We start from the raw sequence: 15,252 nt of genomic DNA, 5'->3' as shown, positions 1-15,252 counted from the left end.
TGCAAATTCCTGGCTAAACACTACGTTTTCATAGAAACTCCATGAGGCAGTGAAAAAAAACCCAGTAGATCTGAAAAATAACAAACCTACCTGGAGATAATGGCTGATTCTATACTGTGTCCTGTTTAGCCAGACATTATTTAAAAACTCTTAAAAGTGCACTAACCCTCAAGAATACTATAATAATTTGCCATTAAGAGATCGGATATTATTCTGTGCTGAAGATTTGAATTTTCTGAACACATGTATTAGATACAGAAAACAAAGCTGTCACTTACACAGCTTTACATAAGTGTAAAGCTAATTACACATGCATAAATTCAAGATTTGCTACAACATTGATAAACTATTGTTTGCACTCAGGTCACATCTATTTGCAATTCATAAAGGTTGCTGCTGTTTGCCTCCCACTTTATTTTCTCTTTTGCTTCTCACTCATTCCATACCTGCTCTAAATTGCATCGATGAATATCCACTAGTTCCTGCTTTCAGAAAATCTCCAACTTCTTCAAAACCCTAAACTCACCGGTTCATGCTACAACTCACTGGAATTGATTAAGCTCCTTTCTTCTTTTCAAGAAGTGCAACTCTAAATAACCACAAATTCCATTATTGAAAACTTTGCTTAAAAACATGTTGGAAGTACAGAACAAAGCCAAATGACTATACACAAAAGAGGTGAAAACTAATGGTTGAGAACAAATGGATCTCACATAATATATTAATGTACTCACTTTGTCAGTAATGGTTGCTATGTACCTCATACATTCAATATCAGATGGAAACTGGTTCACTTCCTTGACCAAGTACTGTACAACTTTCACATGACCCTGAAAAAGTACAATTCAACATTAAATTTGCAAACGGTTATATAAAATTTCTTTTAAACTGAGTCTTTCAAGTATCCTGTTGTTATGAAACAGCTCAACAACTCTGTTTTAAAAGTATAACTTCAATATTGATGTAGCTAGATATTAATTTCAATGAGTTCTTATTTGAACTCACGGGTGCTACTTAACACTTATATTAAGGTTAGATTTGAATGTTTGAGGAGAAAAATAAATGAGCAAGCAAAGCAACCAGGAGATAACAAAAACATCTCCCCCTAAAACACAAAGTTATTTCTACTTCAAGACCCAAATGACTGCCATTCATTCTTAATGCACAAGAGCTTTATTATACTGGTGATCTTGAGAGAGATGGGCTGCCGTGAAAACTACCACAACATTAAAATATTAAGCATGTGTAATGGGTTCAATTCCTGTACTGGTTTGAGGTTACATGAAGGTCCTACCTTCTCAAACTCTCTCTTCAGAGGTGTGGTGATCCTGATGTTAAACCACCAGCAGCCATCACTGTCTAATGAGACAGCAGGCCCTTGGTCTGGTAGAACTATGGCGACTTTATCATTATCTAGTCAATGATATCCTTGAGAGCAGCCAGAAACAAAACAAAACCCAACATGATGGGTTGTGAAGTAGCAAAGAAAATGACCAGCTACACTCATTCCTGCCATTGCAAATACAGCAACCTGACTGGCTGTTCAAAATTGAAGAGGCATTCTGAACAACTTAAGGTGCTCTTAGTGGACATATTTCTTGTTTAGCAAAACAGCAAAAAAAAGGATATTGAACATACTAAGAATTTACCTTGCGGAAAGCTGCCATAAGAGGTGTGATTTTCCTGTTGTCTGCTGCATCCACATCAGCACCAGCCTGCACCAATAACTGGACCACATCAAAATGCCCACCATTTGCTGCCAGCCACAGAGGCGTGTTACCTTTCTTGTTGCGAACATCAATATGAGCTCCTCTGTAGAATTCATAAAAATCAAAATTTAAAATTGCAATGATTCTGATTATACTTTGAGGATCTTCACTAAATCCAACTTTTTGGGTTAATTTTGTGCATATTATATTCAAATTATTAAATACCTGTTTATCAGCAGTTCGCAAAATTTATAGTGACCTTTATCAGCTGCAATGGTTAAAGCTGTATCACGTGAAGAAGGCACTGGTGGTGCATTGACATCAGCACCTTTGTCAAGCAATACTCTTCCCACCTCAGCATATCCTCCAGAGGCAGCTTCCATTAAGGGAGTTAGACCAGTCTAAATAGAAACAGATCAACTCACTCATTTACAAATTACATTAAATTTTATTATTAAGGTTTTGGAATCCTAAAATATTTAGTATGCATTTTCTTTAGTGAAGCAACGGATCAACGTATTACCCTAGAATTCTTAAAAACATCCATTTATAGACATGAAAAACAACTTGAAAATGCTCCAACATTTGACATTTGCACTGAAACTTTAGCAGGCATTGTGCAATAGCAACAATCCACATACTGTGAGATGAATGACCTATTTAGTTATGTAGTATGATTTGAGAAAGGAATTTTAGACCAAAGTATTGGAACATCTTAATCATCTAATCAAAAGGTGAGCATTCACTGCAAAAGGGAGGCAGAAGTCTGTTTACCATCGCAGGTAAAGATTAGTATTTAAAAAGGAGCAAATTAAAATCAGATGCTGGAATCTGTACTGAAAAACAACAAATCCCAGAAGTCACAGCACGTCAGGTGGCATCCATAGAGAGACAGCAAGATAATGTTCAAATGTAGATGACTTCATCAGAGCTGAAGCGTGCAGGAGACAGCATTTATGCTACAACTTTTTGAGTGAGAGTGGGGGGGGTGGTGGTAATGGGTATATTGTGCTGGCACCTTCTCTACACCAGCACCCTAAACCCACTACCCCCACAACTGTACCAGTGCATAATATCAATTATAAGCGAATTCAACTGTCAGGGAAGTAATGTGATCAAATAGTTTAAAATTAATGTTACAGGAATGGTCACACTGACAGGGAAGTCATGATTTGGAGGTGCCGGTTTTGGACTAGGGTGTACAACATTGAAAATCACAACTTCTGGTTATAGTCCAAAAGGTTTATTTGGAAGCACTAGCCTTCCGGAAGTGCACACTTATCCAAAATTAATAGTAACCTAAAAAGTGCTAATACAACCAAATTAATAGGTTTATCTACAAGGGGATGACCGCTTGGGGGGTCCTGAACTAGTTATCCATAGACCCTGGATGTAGGTTTGCTTGCTGAGCTGGAAGATTCGTTTTCAGAAGTTTCCTAACCATACTAGATAACATCTTCAGTGAGCCTCCGGATGAAGTACTGGTGGTGTAGCCCACTTTCTATTTATGTGTTTGGGTTGGTGGTGTCATTTCCTGTTCTTTTTCTCAGGGGGTGGTAAATGGGATCCAAGTCAAACGTGTCTGTTGGTAGAGTTCTGGTTGGAATGCCATACTTCTAGGAATTCTCATGCATGTCTCTGTTTGACTTGTCCTGGGATGCATGTATTGCCCCAGTCGAAGTAGTGCCCTTTCTCATCCGTATGCGATGATACTAATGAGAATGGGTCATGTCGCTTTGTGGCTAGTTTTCTGCCGGTTTGTCCGATGTAGTATTTATTACAGTTCTTGCAAGTCTTTTTCCTAGCAAGAACTGTAATAAACACTACATTGGACAAACACGCAGAAAACTAGCCACCAGGATACATGAACATCAACTAGTTGCAAAAAGACATGATCCACTCTCACTCGTATCCTTACATACGGATGAGGAAGGACACCACTTTGACTGGGACAACACCTGCATCCTAAGACAAGCTAAAGAGATACATGCACGAGAATTCCTCAAAGCATGGCATTCCAACCAGAACTCTATCAGCAAACAGAGTTAGACTCCATCTACCAGCACTTGAGAAAAAGAGCAGGGAATGCTGTCACCGCATGAAATGACATCACCAGCCCAAGGAAATTCAAACTAATAGAAATTGGGCTACACACCAGTGCTTCATCTGGAGGCTCACTGAAGATGCTACCTAGTATGGTGATGAAACGTCTGAAAACTAACCTTCCTGCTCAGCAGGCAGACCAACAACCAGAACCTCAACCAGAGCTACAAATCTTCTCAGAGCTCGCTAATCCATAGACCCAAATGAATATTCAGTGAACATCAGCTCAAATTCTCCTACTGCAAGTGGTGGAATTTAAGTGCAATCAATAAATCTGCATAAGACAACTGCTGTCTTAGTAATTCTCATGGTCGCCATTACTATCATTATTAAACATCTACTAGGCTATTAATGGCCTAAAAAGGAGGAAATTGCCCCATCCATCACTGATCTGGTCTAAATGTGATTCCAGACCCACAGCAAAATGGTTGACCCAACTTCCTTCCGAAATAACAAGCTACACACTGGGAAACAAATTATGGCCTTGTTCACAGCCAATGAATTTTTTTCTGGGTTAAAGCTCAAGCTACACATAGTTCACATAAAACTAGTGAGGGCAGTACTGAAGTCAAATATTCTTGAGAAAAGATTGATCTTTTGGTAAAAAGCATTAAGCCCGAGGAGCTGCTCTTTATAAATGTGTGTTTTAATAGTCAATTAAACAGAATTACCTTTGCTCTGTGCTCAACATTGGCCTTTCTATCCAACAGTAGACTCACTACTTCTGCTCGACCTTGGAAACAGGCCAGAGTAAGGGCAGTGTTTCTATTGGTCTCAATCTGAGCATTAATGTCAGAGCCCATATCAAGCAACAGTTTCACTGATGCCACATGGCCATTCATTGCAGCTAACATCAAAGGGGAAATTCCCAGCTTGCTTCCTGTCCTGCAAGACAATAAATATGATCAAACTTGTATTACAATAATTCAACATTTTATTGAAATTTGCCATGTGATAAGTACAATGTAGCAAAATTAGCACATGGAAACAACCTTCAGACATGCCGAAATGGTGAGAAAATCTCCAGTCAACAGTTTCTGTGGTGTAGAGGCTATTAGGTTTACCTCACACGCAAAAGGCACCTAACCCTTTCCCTACCACCTCCCCAACCCCCCAACATTGTGGTACGAGCAAAGACTCCATACAGGCAGATAGTAATTTTAGTTCATTCCTCCTGGTCATCAATTGCTATTAGTTCTATTTCTAGTTTTGTTTTCCATTTTAACTCTTTTTGCATTTGATTTGATATGCATTCACACACCCCAAACAGTACTCTTCTTTCATCCTTTCATTTTTTATTTCCCAATCTTTATATCTCATTGGTTAGAAACATTAAATAGGAGTAGGCCTTAGGGCCCTTCGAAACTGGTCTTCCATTCAGTAAGCATAATTATGCCTGATCATCCAACTCTGGATTTCCCTTTCCCTGCTTTGTCCTATAACTTTCAATGATTTTGGCCCCAGTGCTATATTTAATTCCTTCTTGACACCATAGTGCCTTGGCTTTGCCTACTTTCTGTGGTGGCAAATCCAACAGGGTCACCACACTGGTTAAGAAATTGCTCCTCACCTTGTGCCAAAAATTGTTTACCCGGTTTTGTGACCCCCATTTTGGACTTGCCCACCGTGAGGAGCATCCTTCCTGCATCTGTCTGACCTAGTCCTCGTGTCAGTCCTGCTAACCCAGGAATCAGTCTGACAAACTTTCGCTGCACTCCATCTACAGGAACAGCATCCTTCCTCAGAAAAGGAGACCAAGCTTACATACAACACTCCCTTACAAAGTCCCATATAATTGCAGCAAGATTGCCCCGCTCCGATATTCAAGTGTTCGATGAATGCCAACATACCATTTGCCTTCCTTATTGCCGGCTGCACCTGCGACTATCTTCAGCAACTGGTGTACAAGGGCACACATGATTCATTGCACATTCCCATTTATAGCCAGATAAATTTGGTTCTATTTTTGCGACCAAAATGGATAACCTCACATTTATTCACTGCTGCTGTATCTGGCAAAAACGGGCATACTCACTCAGCTTGTCCAAATCACACTGAAGCATTTACATGTTCCTCATAGCTCACTCTCCCACCCAGTCTTGTCACATCAGCAGATTTGGAGATAAAACATTTAATTCCCTCATCTAAATCATGAAAATGTTGTGAGTAGCAAGGAGCCGAGCACTGGTCTCTGTAATGCCCCAGTGGTGACACTACCTACGTTTTGGAAAAAGACACTTCTTGTCTGTCCACCAAATTTTCTACCCATCTCAAAGTACTACCTCTAAACTCATACAGGTGAATTTTACACACTTATCTTCTGTGAGACTTTGTCTAAAGCCTTCTGAAAGACCAAACTGACCACATCCACTGGCTCCCTTCATCAATCTACTAGTCAAATGCGTGATAAATTCCAGTAGATTTGGCAAACATGATTTCCCTTTCATAAATCCATGCTGACGTTGTCCAATTCAACCACTGCTTTCCAAATACTATGCTGTTAAATGTCTTATAATGGACTCTAGCAGTTTCCCCATTACTAACCTCAGACTGAGTGATCTGTAATTCCCAGTTATCTCTGCCTCCTTTTTAAATAGAGGCGTTATATTAGTTAACTCTCAAATGTTAGGAACTGTTCCAGAGTCTACATAATCTCGTAAGATGACCACTGATGCTTCCACTGTTTAAAAGGGCATTTTATTAACACAATTGCCGAAGTGGGGACACTGTTTCTAAAGCGTGAACTTTTAAAATGTCTTGGCTATAATGTGACTACATCGCCAACAATTTAAGTGCCGTTTCCAAAGCAGTTTTTTTTACAATGCAGGGTTGCACATGAACACACCCATCATGTTACAGAAGAACTACCTGTACGTCACTCTCCATCTTGATAAGGAATTCTATCAAAATTATGGTTGATCATTCCCAAATGGCCTCTCAAAAATGATGCTTTTCTCATTATATAATAGCCAGTCTAGGATGGCCTTTTTCTCTCTTCATTTTTGGTTGCATCAGTCACCAAGATCCCAGGAACATCCCTGTACCATAACCAGCTTGCACTTGCAGTATAAAATAATTTTTGAGTTGAAGCGCTTAGCAAAGAGTCAAACTAACCATGTACATTCGAGTAAAATCAGATCCATCATGAGAATAGATGGAGTTAGGCCAATACCATTAACACCTCAGCTTTAGATAAGACACCAACATTGAAATATGGTCTAATAACAGAGACAGGAATGATTTCAGTTGACAACCAGATATTCTTACAGGAGGACAACATGGACTATTTCTGGGTATGCTCCCTATATCTTTAGCAAGTTATTTATTTGGCTGTAATACCTGGAATTAATTTCTGCTCCAGCATTCAGAAGGATCTTTATGATGTTAACATAGCCCCCAGAAGCAGCGAGACTGAGGGGTGTATAGTCTGAAACATTGCGATGTTCTTTGTTTGCACCACGAGCCAACAGCAGCTCCACCACCTTAATCAAGAAAATGTTAAAAGATTCAGGTGAGAATTTGAAGAAGTGAGAAATCAAACTCTTATCTTTCATCAATTAGGATGCCATGTTTGATAGAATGTTAATTATAAACTGAAATGCCAAATTTAAGTAATCCTATGGCTTTACTCGGAAATTTAAAGTATCAACATTTTGTAATCAATGCCATGACACACATTAATTTCAATGACTGATTTTATCATGGACCATTATTACAACTGTTTGATGAAACTATATAGAGTGTACTCAAGTCAAAGAAAACAAGGAACATTTAAGCCTGTCAAGCCTATTCAGCCCCTTGATGAGATTATGGTTGATGGGAGTTAACTCCACCTGCAATTTTATTATTCAAAGATTTAAAGAGATATCAAATTAAAAATTTATAATTAATATAGCATCAATAGCCACCTCTGAAAATAATCAAAACTGGCAATGTCATGTGTATGCAGAAGTGCTTTCTAATTTCACGATTGCAAGAGCTGGTTCTAATTCTGAGATTATGCTTAATCTTCGATATCCCAATCGGGGAAATAGATTTTAAACATCAACTCAACCTGTTACACTTAATATCCTGAAAGCTTAAATCACATGATCTCAACATTGCTTTAATTTCACTCGCAGGATGTGTTGCTGGCTATTTACTGCTTGTCCCCAGTTGCCCTTGAGGGACTACTGGTGAGCTGCCTCATTGAACTGTGGCAATCTAATTTCCAAAAGAAAATACCAACTCTAGTTTCTATAACTTCTCCCAGAGGTTTAATCCTTGGAGTGCAGGTATCCTTCTTGGAAACAAACTAAATTCCATCAATAGTTCATATTAGCCTTCAAACAGTACGGTGTCTAAAACTCCTTCGACAACTTTAGGTATGGTCCAACCTAGACTTTGTACAACTGAAGCATGACTTTTATCTCCTTGCTATCTAGTCCTAGGGATATAAAAGCCAGCATTCTATTAGCCTTTTGTCATCTATGTTAGACAACATCATTCTTTTTCATTTTTCACCATTCAGATATGGAAGGGATGGGAATGAGAGTACTGATTGAGGTGAAGATAGAAGTTAAGTAAGGCTAATAGGAAGAACAGAAAGGGTCAGATTAATGAACAGAAATTAATGGCAGAAATGGTGGTCTGAAACATTATGCATGGAGTGTAGATAGCAGTTAAGGTAGATGAGCTTAGAGAGCATGGAATCATGGCATTCTCGACAAAGTAGAAACTTGATTGAGAGAAAGGCAGGTCTGGTAGCTTAATGTTCCAGGTTTAAATATTTCGGGCATGATAGAGGGATATAAAATGGGGAGGGGATTTGCATTACTGATGAAGGAAAATGTCAGAGCTGCACTAACGACATCAAGCATGATCATATGGTAGAATTCAGGAATAAGAAAGGTGCAATCACTATGATGGGTTTACACTGCAGGCCTCCCAGTAGCCAGCAGGAGATAGTGGAACAGATATGCAAGCAAACCATAGAAAGAAGCAAAGCCAACAGGCAACTTTCACTTCCCCAATATTGACTCGGATTCCTTTACTGCCAGAGAGTTTGTTGGGGCTGAATTTGTTAGGTGCATCAGGAGGGTTTCTCATAATATGCAGATAGTCAACTAGGGAAGAGAATGTACAGCAAACTTTTTATTAACATGCACCTACGGAACCAGGACTGTCCTGAGGAATTAGCTTGGCCAGATGATTGACAATTAGGTAAGGGGGCATTTTGAGGCACAGATCACCAATTCTATAAAATGTTGGAAGGATAAGATTAGTCCTCAGGTAAAAATGCTAAAATTTGAGGAAGGCTAATTACACCACCATCAGATAGGAAATGGAAAAATTAGATTGGGGCAGCTGTTTCAGGGTAAATCCACACCTGATATGATGGACTCTTTTAAAGGTCAGCTGATCAGAATTCAGGACCAACATGTTCTTGCGAGGGTGAAAGATCAGGATGGCAAGATTCAGGAAACCTGGGTGGCAGGAGATACTGAACATTTAGTCTAAAAATGCCAAAAGCATATACAAGGTTTAGGAAACTGAAATCAGGCAAGGCACTTGAAGAATATAAAAGCAGAAAAGAACATATGAACAATACAGTGCAGAACAGGCCCTTCGGCTCTTTATGTTGCGCCGATCTGTGAACTAATCTAAGCCCATCCCCTACACTATCCCATCATCATCCATATGCTTATCCATGGACTGTTTAAACGCCCCTAAAGTGGCTGAGTTAACTACATTGGCAGGCAGGGCATTCCATGCCCTTACCATGCTGAAGAAAGAACCTGCCTCTGACATCTGTCTTAAATCGATCACCCCTCAATTTGCAGCTATGCCCCCCCCCCCCCCGTACAGGCCGATGTCATCATCCAAGGAAAAAGACTCCCAATATCCACCCTATAATCCTCTTATCATCTTGTATGTATCTATTAAATCCCCTCTTAACCTACTTCTCTCCAACCAGAATAGACCCAAATCCCTCAGCCTTTCCTCCTAAGACAGTCACTCCAGACCAGGCAACATCCTGGTAAATCTCCTCTGCACCTTTTCCAATGCTTCTACATCCTTCCTGTCATGGAGCGACAAGAACCCTACACAATATTCCAAGTGAGGCCGCACTAGCTTTTTGTACAGTTACAGCATGACATCACGGCTCCAGAACTTAATCCCCCTACCAATAAAACCTAACACATCGTATGCTTTCTTAACACTATCAACCTGGGTGGCAACTTTCAGGAATTTATGTACACTGTCACCAAGATCCCTCGGCACATCCACACCACCAAGAATTTTTCCATTGACCCAGTATTCTGCCTTCCTGTTATTCTTCCTAAAGGTATCACCTCACATTTAGCTGCATTGAACTCTACTTGCCACTTCTCAGTCCAATCCTGCAGTTTATCAAGTCCCCCTACAACATTCTTCCATACTGTCCACCACTCTAATGACTTCAGTGTCATTTGCAAACTTGCTAACCCATCCACCTATGCCTGCGTCCAAGTCATTTATAAAAATGACAAACATCAGCGGTCCCAAAACAGATCCTTGCGGCACACCACTAATAACCAGGCTGAATATTTTCCATCAACCACCACTTGCTGCCTTGTTCCAGAAAGCCAGTTTCTAATCCAAACTGCTAAATCACCCTCAAACCCATGCCTCCACATTTTCTCCAAAAGCCTACCATGTGGAACCTTCTCAAAAGACTTCACTGCGCTTTACACCAACCGCCCTACTCTCATCCACATGCTTGGTCACGTTCTCAAAAAACTCGATGAGGTTTGAGAGACATGACCTCCCCTTGACAAAACCATGTTGACTATCTCCAATCAAATTGTTGCTTGCCAGACAATTCTAAATCCTATCTCTTATAATCTTTCCCAAAAACTTTTCCTACAACAGACGTAAGGCTCACTGGTCTATAATTACCTGGATCACCTCTACTGACCTTCTTGAACAAGGGCACAACATTTGCAATCCTCCTGTCCTAAACCTATAGACAATAACAATTCAAATATCATAGCCAAAGGCTCTACCATCTCCTCCCTAGCTTCCGAGATATTGGGAAAATCCCATCCAGCTCCAGGGACTTATCTACTTTCACACCTTCTAGAACTGATAACACTACCTCCTTACTAACCTCAATCCTTTCCAGTCTAATATCTCTTAGCCGATTCTTCTCCTCTCCAATATTCTCCTTTTCCAGAGTGAAAGACCAATGAGAAATATTCGTTTAGCTCCTCTCTGATCTCCACAGGGTCCACATACAACTTCCCAATTACGTCTTTGACTCGCCCTATTCCTACCCTAGTCTTCCTTGTATTCCTCACATACCAATAGAAAGCTTGAGGGTTCTGCTTTATTCTACCTGCTAAAGACTGCTCATGTCCCCTCCTTGCTCTTCTTAATTCTGTCTCTAAATCCTTCCTAGCTAATCTGTAACTCTCCATCTCCTCATCTGAACTATCTTTTCTCGGCATCGCATAAGCCTCCCTCTTCCGCTTAACAAGAGATACAATTGCTTTAGCAAACCACGGTTCCCTTACCTGATCACTTCCTCCCTCCCTGACAGGGACATAACTTTCAAGGACATGCAATATCTGTTCCTTAAACCAGCTCTACATCCCCATTCCCTGCATTTTGCTACCCTATTCTATGTCTCTTAAAACATTATAATTGCTCTTGCCCTGTAGCACGTACTTATCCCTTTACATTGCTAAACTAAACGTAACCGAATTATGGTTACTCTCTCCAAAGTGCTCACCCCAATAAAATCAAACTTAAACAAGAAATTTGGAAGGCTAAAAAGGGGCCATGAAATTCCTATGGCAAATAGGATTAAGGAGAATCCCATGGCATTTCAGACACACATTAGGAGCAAAAGGTTAACGAGAGAAAGAGTAGAGAAGGGCTGATGAAGGGCTTTTGCCCGAAACATTGATTTTCCTGCTTCTCGGATGCTTCCTGACCTGTTGCGCTTTTCCAGCGCCACTCTAATCTATACTCTAGTTTCCAGCATCTGCAGTCCTTGTTTTTACTGAGACAGTAGGTCCACTCAAGGATCATGAAGAGAATTTATGCCTTGAACGACAGGAAGTCAGTGAAGCCCTTAATACATTTTAAAAGTCAGTATTCACCAAGAGGGACATGGGTGATGCTAAGATTTTTAGGTGGTCTCTGTGCATGAGTGTGTGCGTTAAAGTTTGCTTTTCACGCCATAATTGATATTAAAGTCATATTATTGGTTGTCTTGAAAACAATTATGGCTGATAAGTACCCAGGTCCCGATGGGACCTACCTTAAGATGCTGACGGAGACAAGGTAAGAGATTGCTTCGACCTTGACAGAGATCTTTGTATCCTCTTTCACCACAAGCAAGGTCCGAGAAGACTGGAGAATAGCCAATGTTGTTCCTTCATTTATGAAGGGCAACAGGGATAAGCTGGGAAATTATAGACTCATCAGCCTTACATCAGGGATGGGGAAATTGGAGAAATAGGCTGGTCCAGAAGATTAAGTCATATGGAATCCAAAATGAGTTGGAAAACGGAATAAAAAACTGGCTTGATCAAAGAACTCAGAGGGGAGTTGTGCATGGTGTTTTTTTCTGATGGAGATGTGATACCCAACATTCTGCAAGGATCAGTGCTAGGACCTCTTGTTTGTAATATACATAAATAATTTAGATAAAAACATAAGTGGTCTGGTTAGTACTTTTGCAGATGATATTCAAATTGGAGTTGCGAATAATGCAGAAGGTTGTCAAAGGATGCAGCAAGATATAGGTAAGTTGGACAGAGAAATTGTAAATGGAGTTTAATCCATTAAAGAGAGCGAGGGGATGTATTTTATGGTGTCAAATGCAAAAGGAAAGTATCTAGTAAATGGTAAGCCCCTTAAGAGCATGGACGTACAGAGGGATCTTGGGGTACACATCCATAGTTCCCTGAAAGCAGCAACACAAGTAGTTAAGGTGGTAAAGGCAGCATACCGCATGCTTGCAACTGCACAAAGACTTTAGTTCGGCCACATTTGGAGTACTAGTGAGACATTCTGGTCATCATACTATAGGATTATGGAGGCTTTGGAAAGGCACAAAAGAGATGTTGCCTGGATTGGAACGTATTAGTTAAGGAGAGATTGAACTAACACTACAGCATCAGAGGCTGAGGGACAACTTATGGAAGCATATAAAATTATGAGTGGCATGGCTAGAGTCCCTTTCCAGGGTGTGGATTGGGGGTGGTGAAGAATTTAAAAAGAGATGCTCAAGGCAAACTTTGTTTTTTTTTTAAAAAACAGAGGGTGGTAGCTGGCCTGTAACATGCTGTAGGTGGTAGAAGTAGATCCAATAGCAACATTTGAAGCATTGAGACAGACATGAATTGGCAGGAAACACAATGATATGAACCATGCCCAGGCAGATAGTATTAGCTTTCAATGGCATTATGGTTGACACAGACAGTGGGCCAAAAGACCTGTTCCTGTGCTGTACTGTATATCCTCTACTTTCCTTTGCAGATCCAAAATTCATTTGCCTACACTGAAATTCACTCATCAGATTTAGCCATTTAATCTAGGAGTCTTCCCAGTTTTAAGCTTCCAACCATACTTCTTAAAATGCTGCCTATTTGCGTAAATTTGGATACAAGGCTCTCCATACCATCATTCAAATGCCCAAATCAAGCGAGGAGTGAGGGTAAAAAAGATCCTTGTATATCTCTAATCCCTTCTTACAAATACATAGAATATGTTCCCATAATCTTCACCCTCGGTCTCCTGCTACTCAACCAATTTTTTAAAATCCGATCAGTAATCCTCCAACATTCCAAGGGGTTTCAAGCTTACTCAAGTATATCAAGAACATTATTTAATTCTGAAATTCCATAAATAAAACTTGTATTTCCCAGTCAACTATTTAGTGGCTTACCAAATCAGATTTAAGCATAACCTGCCATTCACAAATCTATGCTGTAAATGTTTTTCACTAAAAACTTTCAAAATCTTAGCGAACACCTTAAAAAAAAAATTATACACTGATAAAAGATAATAAAAGACTGTCATGTTACTCTAGTATTTAGCCATTCAAGATCATTCAAGAACTATCAACCACAAGGCGGCCTCTCACCTCTTGCCTGCCTCCGGAACAAGCCAGTGACAATGGTGTATCCTTGGTGCGTTCAGATTGCGCTTCAATATCTGCTCCTTTGTCCAACAGAATTTCTACAACGCCAACGTGACCAGCAGTAGCAGCCAAAATAAGTGGAGTAAAACCTAACCAGATGAAAAAGAGAGAACCATTTTAACTGACAAAATAGTTAACTGTTTTTACGTGACTAGTCTAGTTAATAAAATAGGATTTCCACTCTGCATTCTCGAGTTCAACCATTCTGTGGTGGAAGACATCAAATGACTCTAAATAGGGAGTTTTTGTTGGGTTACTGTACAGCACATAATTACACTGATGAGCCCCCTGTGACTTTTCCAATAGTGAAACACTTCTGGATGTCATTAGATGATTTCTGTCACTAAGAGTACTGCAAAACCCAATATCATATTTTGCTAACTATTATGAGCTAAGGGCAGGGTAACAAACAACAATCTTCCAAACAAAATTTCAAAAATATTCCCGTATTTGGATGAATACATGAAACTTCGGGTATTTTAAATTCCAATCTGAATTTGAAAACATCCCACAATCCATTGTATCAATCAAACAGCAGCGAGGTTTATGCTCACTCATTTCGTAAGGTTCCATATATAGCTAGGAGGTGAAATTTCAACTCCTTGCTAAATAGTTATATTAAACTTTAGACTTCTCAAAACAGAATGTCAAGATTTGCTTACCAATTCAATAATCAAAATGACTTTCTAACTCCAAAAGATCAGGTGGGGTGCAAAGTAAATATCAATATAACAGTTTAATCAAAGAACAATCTCTATATGGATGAGTCACCAATACGGTTTTAAAAAATGGTGGAATCTGCACACCCTTCTAGAGACAATGGCCACTGACAACACATGCCAAACATCTGAACTGGTCATGTTTACTAGCCCTGGTTGGAGAGTTAAGAGCTTTGCACAGTCCAGTAAAGCAGCTCTGCTTGGAGAAAGGAGTTGGAGTGTCTGTTAAAATAATGAGATGAAATAATGTGGAATGAAAATCTGGCGGAAGCTGAACACTAGTATGAACGCATTTGGTCAGTGGCCTGCTTCCATGCTTTAAAGCACACAAAGATATTGTACATAAGTAGCCTAACTGCTTTCTAATCCTCCCTGTGTCCTAACACAAAAGGTACAAAGGTCAGATTTACAGCTGTAAAAAAAAGAGTCTTCATATTTCAACCACCAATAAACACCCCGATTACTCAAAAGCAGTTTCAAGTCACAAAGAGTAGCATAATGGTAATATTACTGGACAAGTGTTCCAGATGCCACAACTAATGTT

At 39.8% G+C, this 15,252-nt stretch overlaps 1 protein-coding gene across 15 annotated transcripts in view; it reads right to left on the bottom strand.

Moving 5' to 3' along the window:
* ankhd1 (ankyrin repeat and KH domain containing 1) overlaps positions 1–15,252 on the bottom strand; it is a 158,620-nt gene that overhangs the window by 23,918 nt on the left and 119,450 nt on the right. For all 15 annotated transcript variants that reach the window (XM_060837176.1, XM_060837177.1, XM_060837186.1 and 12 more), the window contains 6 exons: positions 13,933–14,078; positions 7,152–7,294; positions 4,484–4,697; positions 1,935–2,110; positions 1,650–1,812; positions 735–830 (listed from right to left, as the gene is read on the bottom strand). In XM_060837176.1, coding sequence (XP_060693159.1) covers positions 735–830; positions 1,650–1,812; positions 1,935–2,110; positions 4,484–4,697; positions 7,152–7,294; positions 13,933–14,078 — 938 coding nt within the window. The remainder of the gene's footprint in view (positions 1–734; positions 831–1,649; positions 1,813–1,934; positions 2,111–4,483; positions 4,698–7,151; positions 7,295–13,932; positions 14,079–15,252) is intronic.

The sequence above is a fragment of the Hemiscyllium ocellatum genome, chromosome 16, assembly GCF_020745735.1.
Source record: "Hemiscyllium ocellatum isolate sHemOce1 chromosome 16, sHemOce1.pat.X.cur, whole genome shotgun sequence".
Classification (NCBI taxonomy): Eukaryota; Metazoa; Chordata; class Chondrichthyes; order Orectolobiformes; family Hemiscylliidae; genus Hemiscyllium; species Hemiscyllium ocellatum.
The sequence above is the reverse complement of the archived record's forward strand: the minus strand, read 5'-3'. Positions and strand labels throughout refer to the sequence as shown.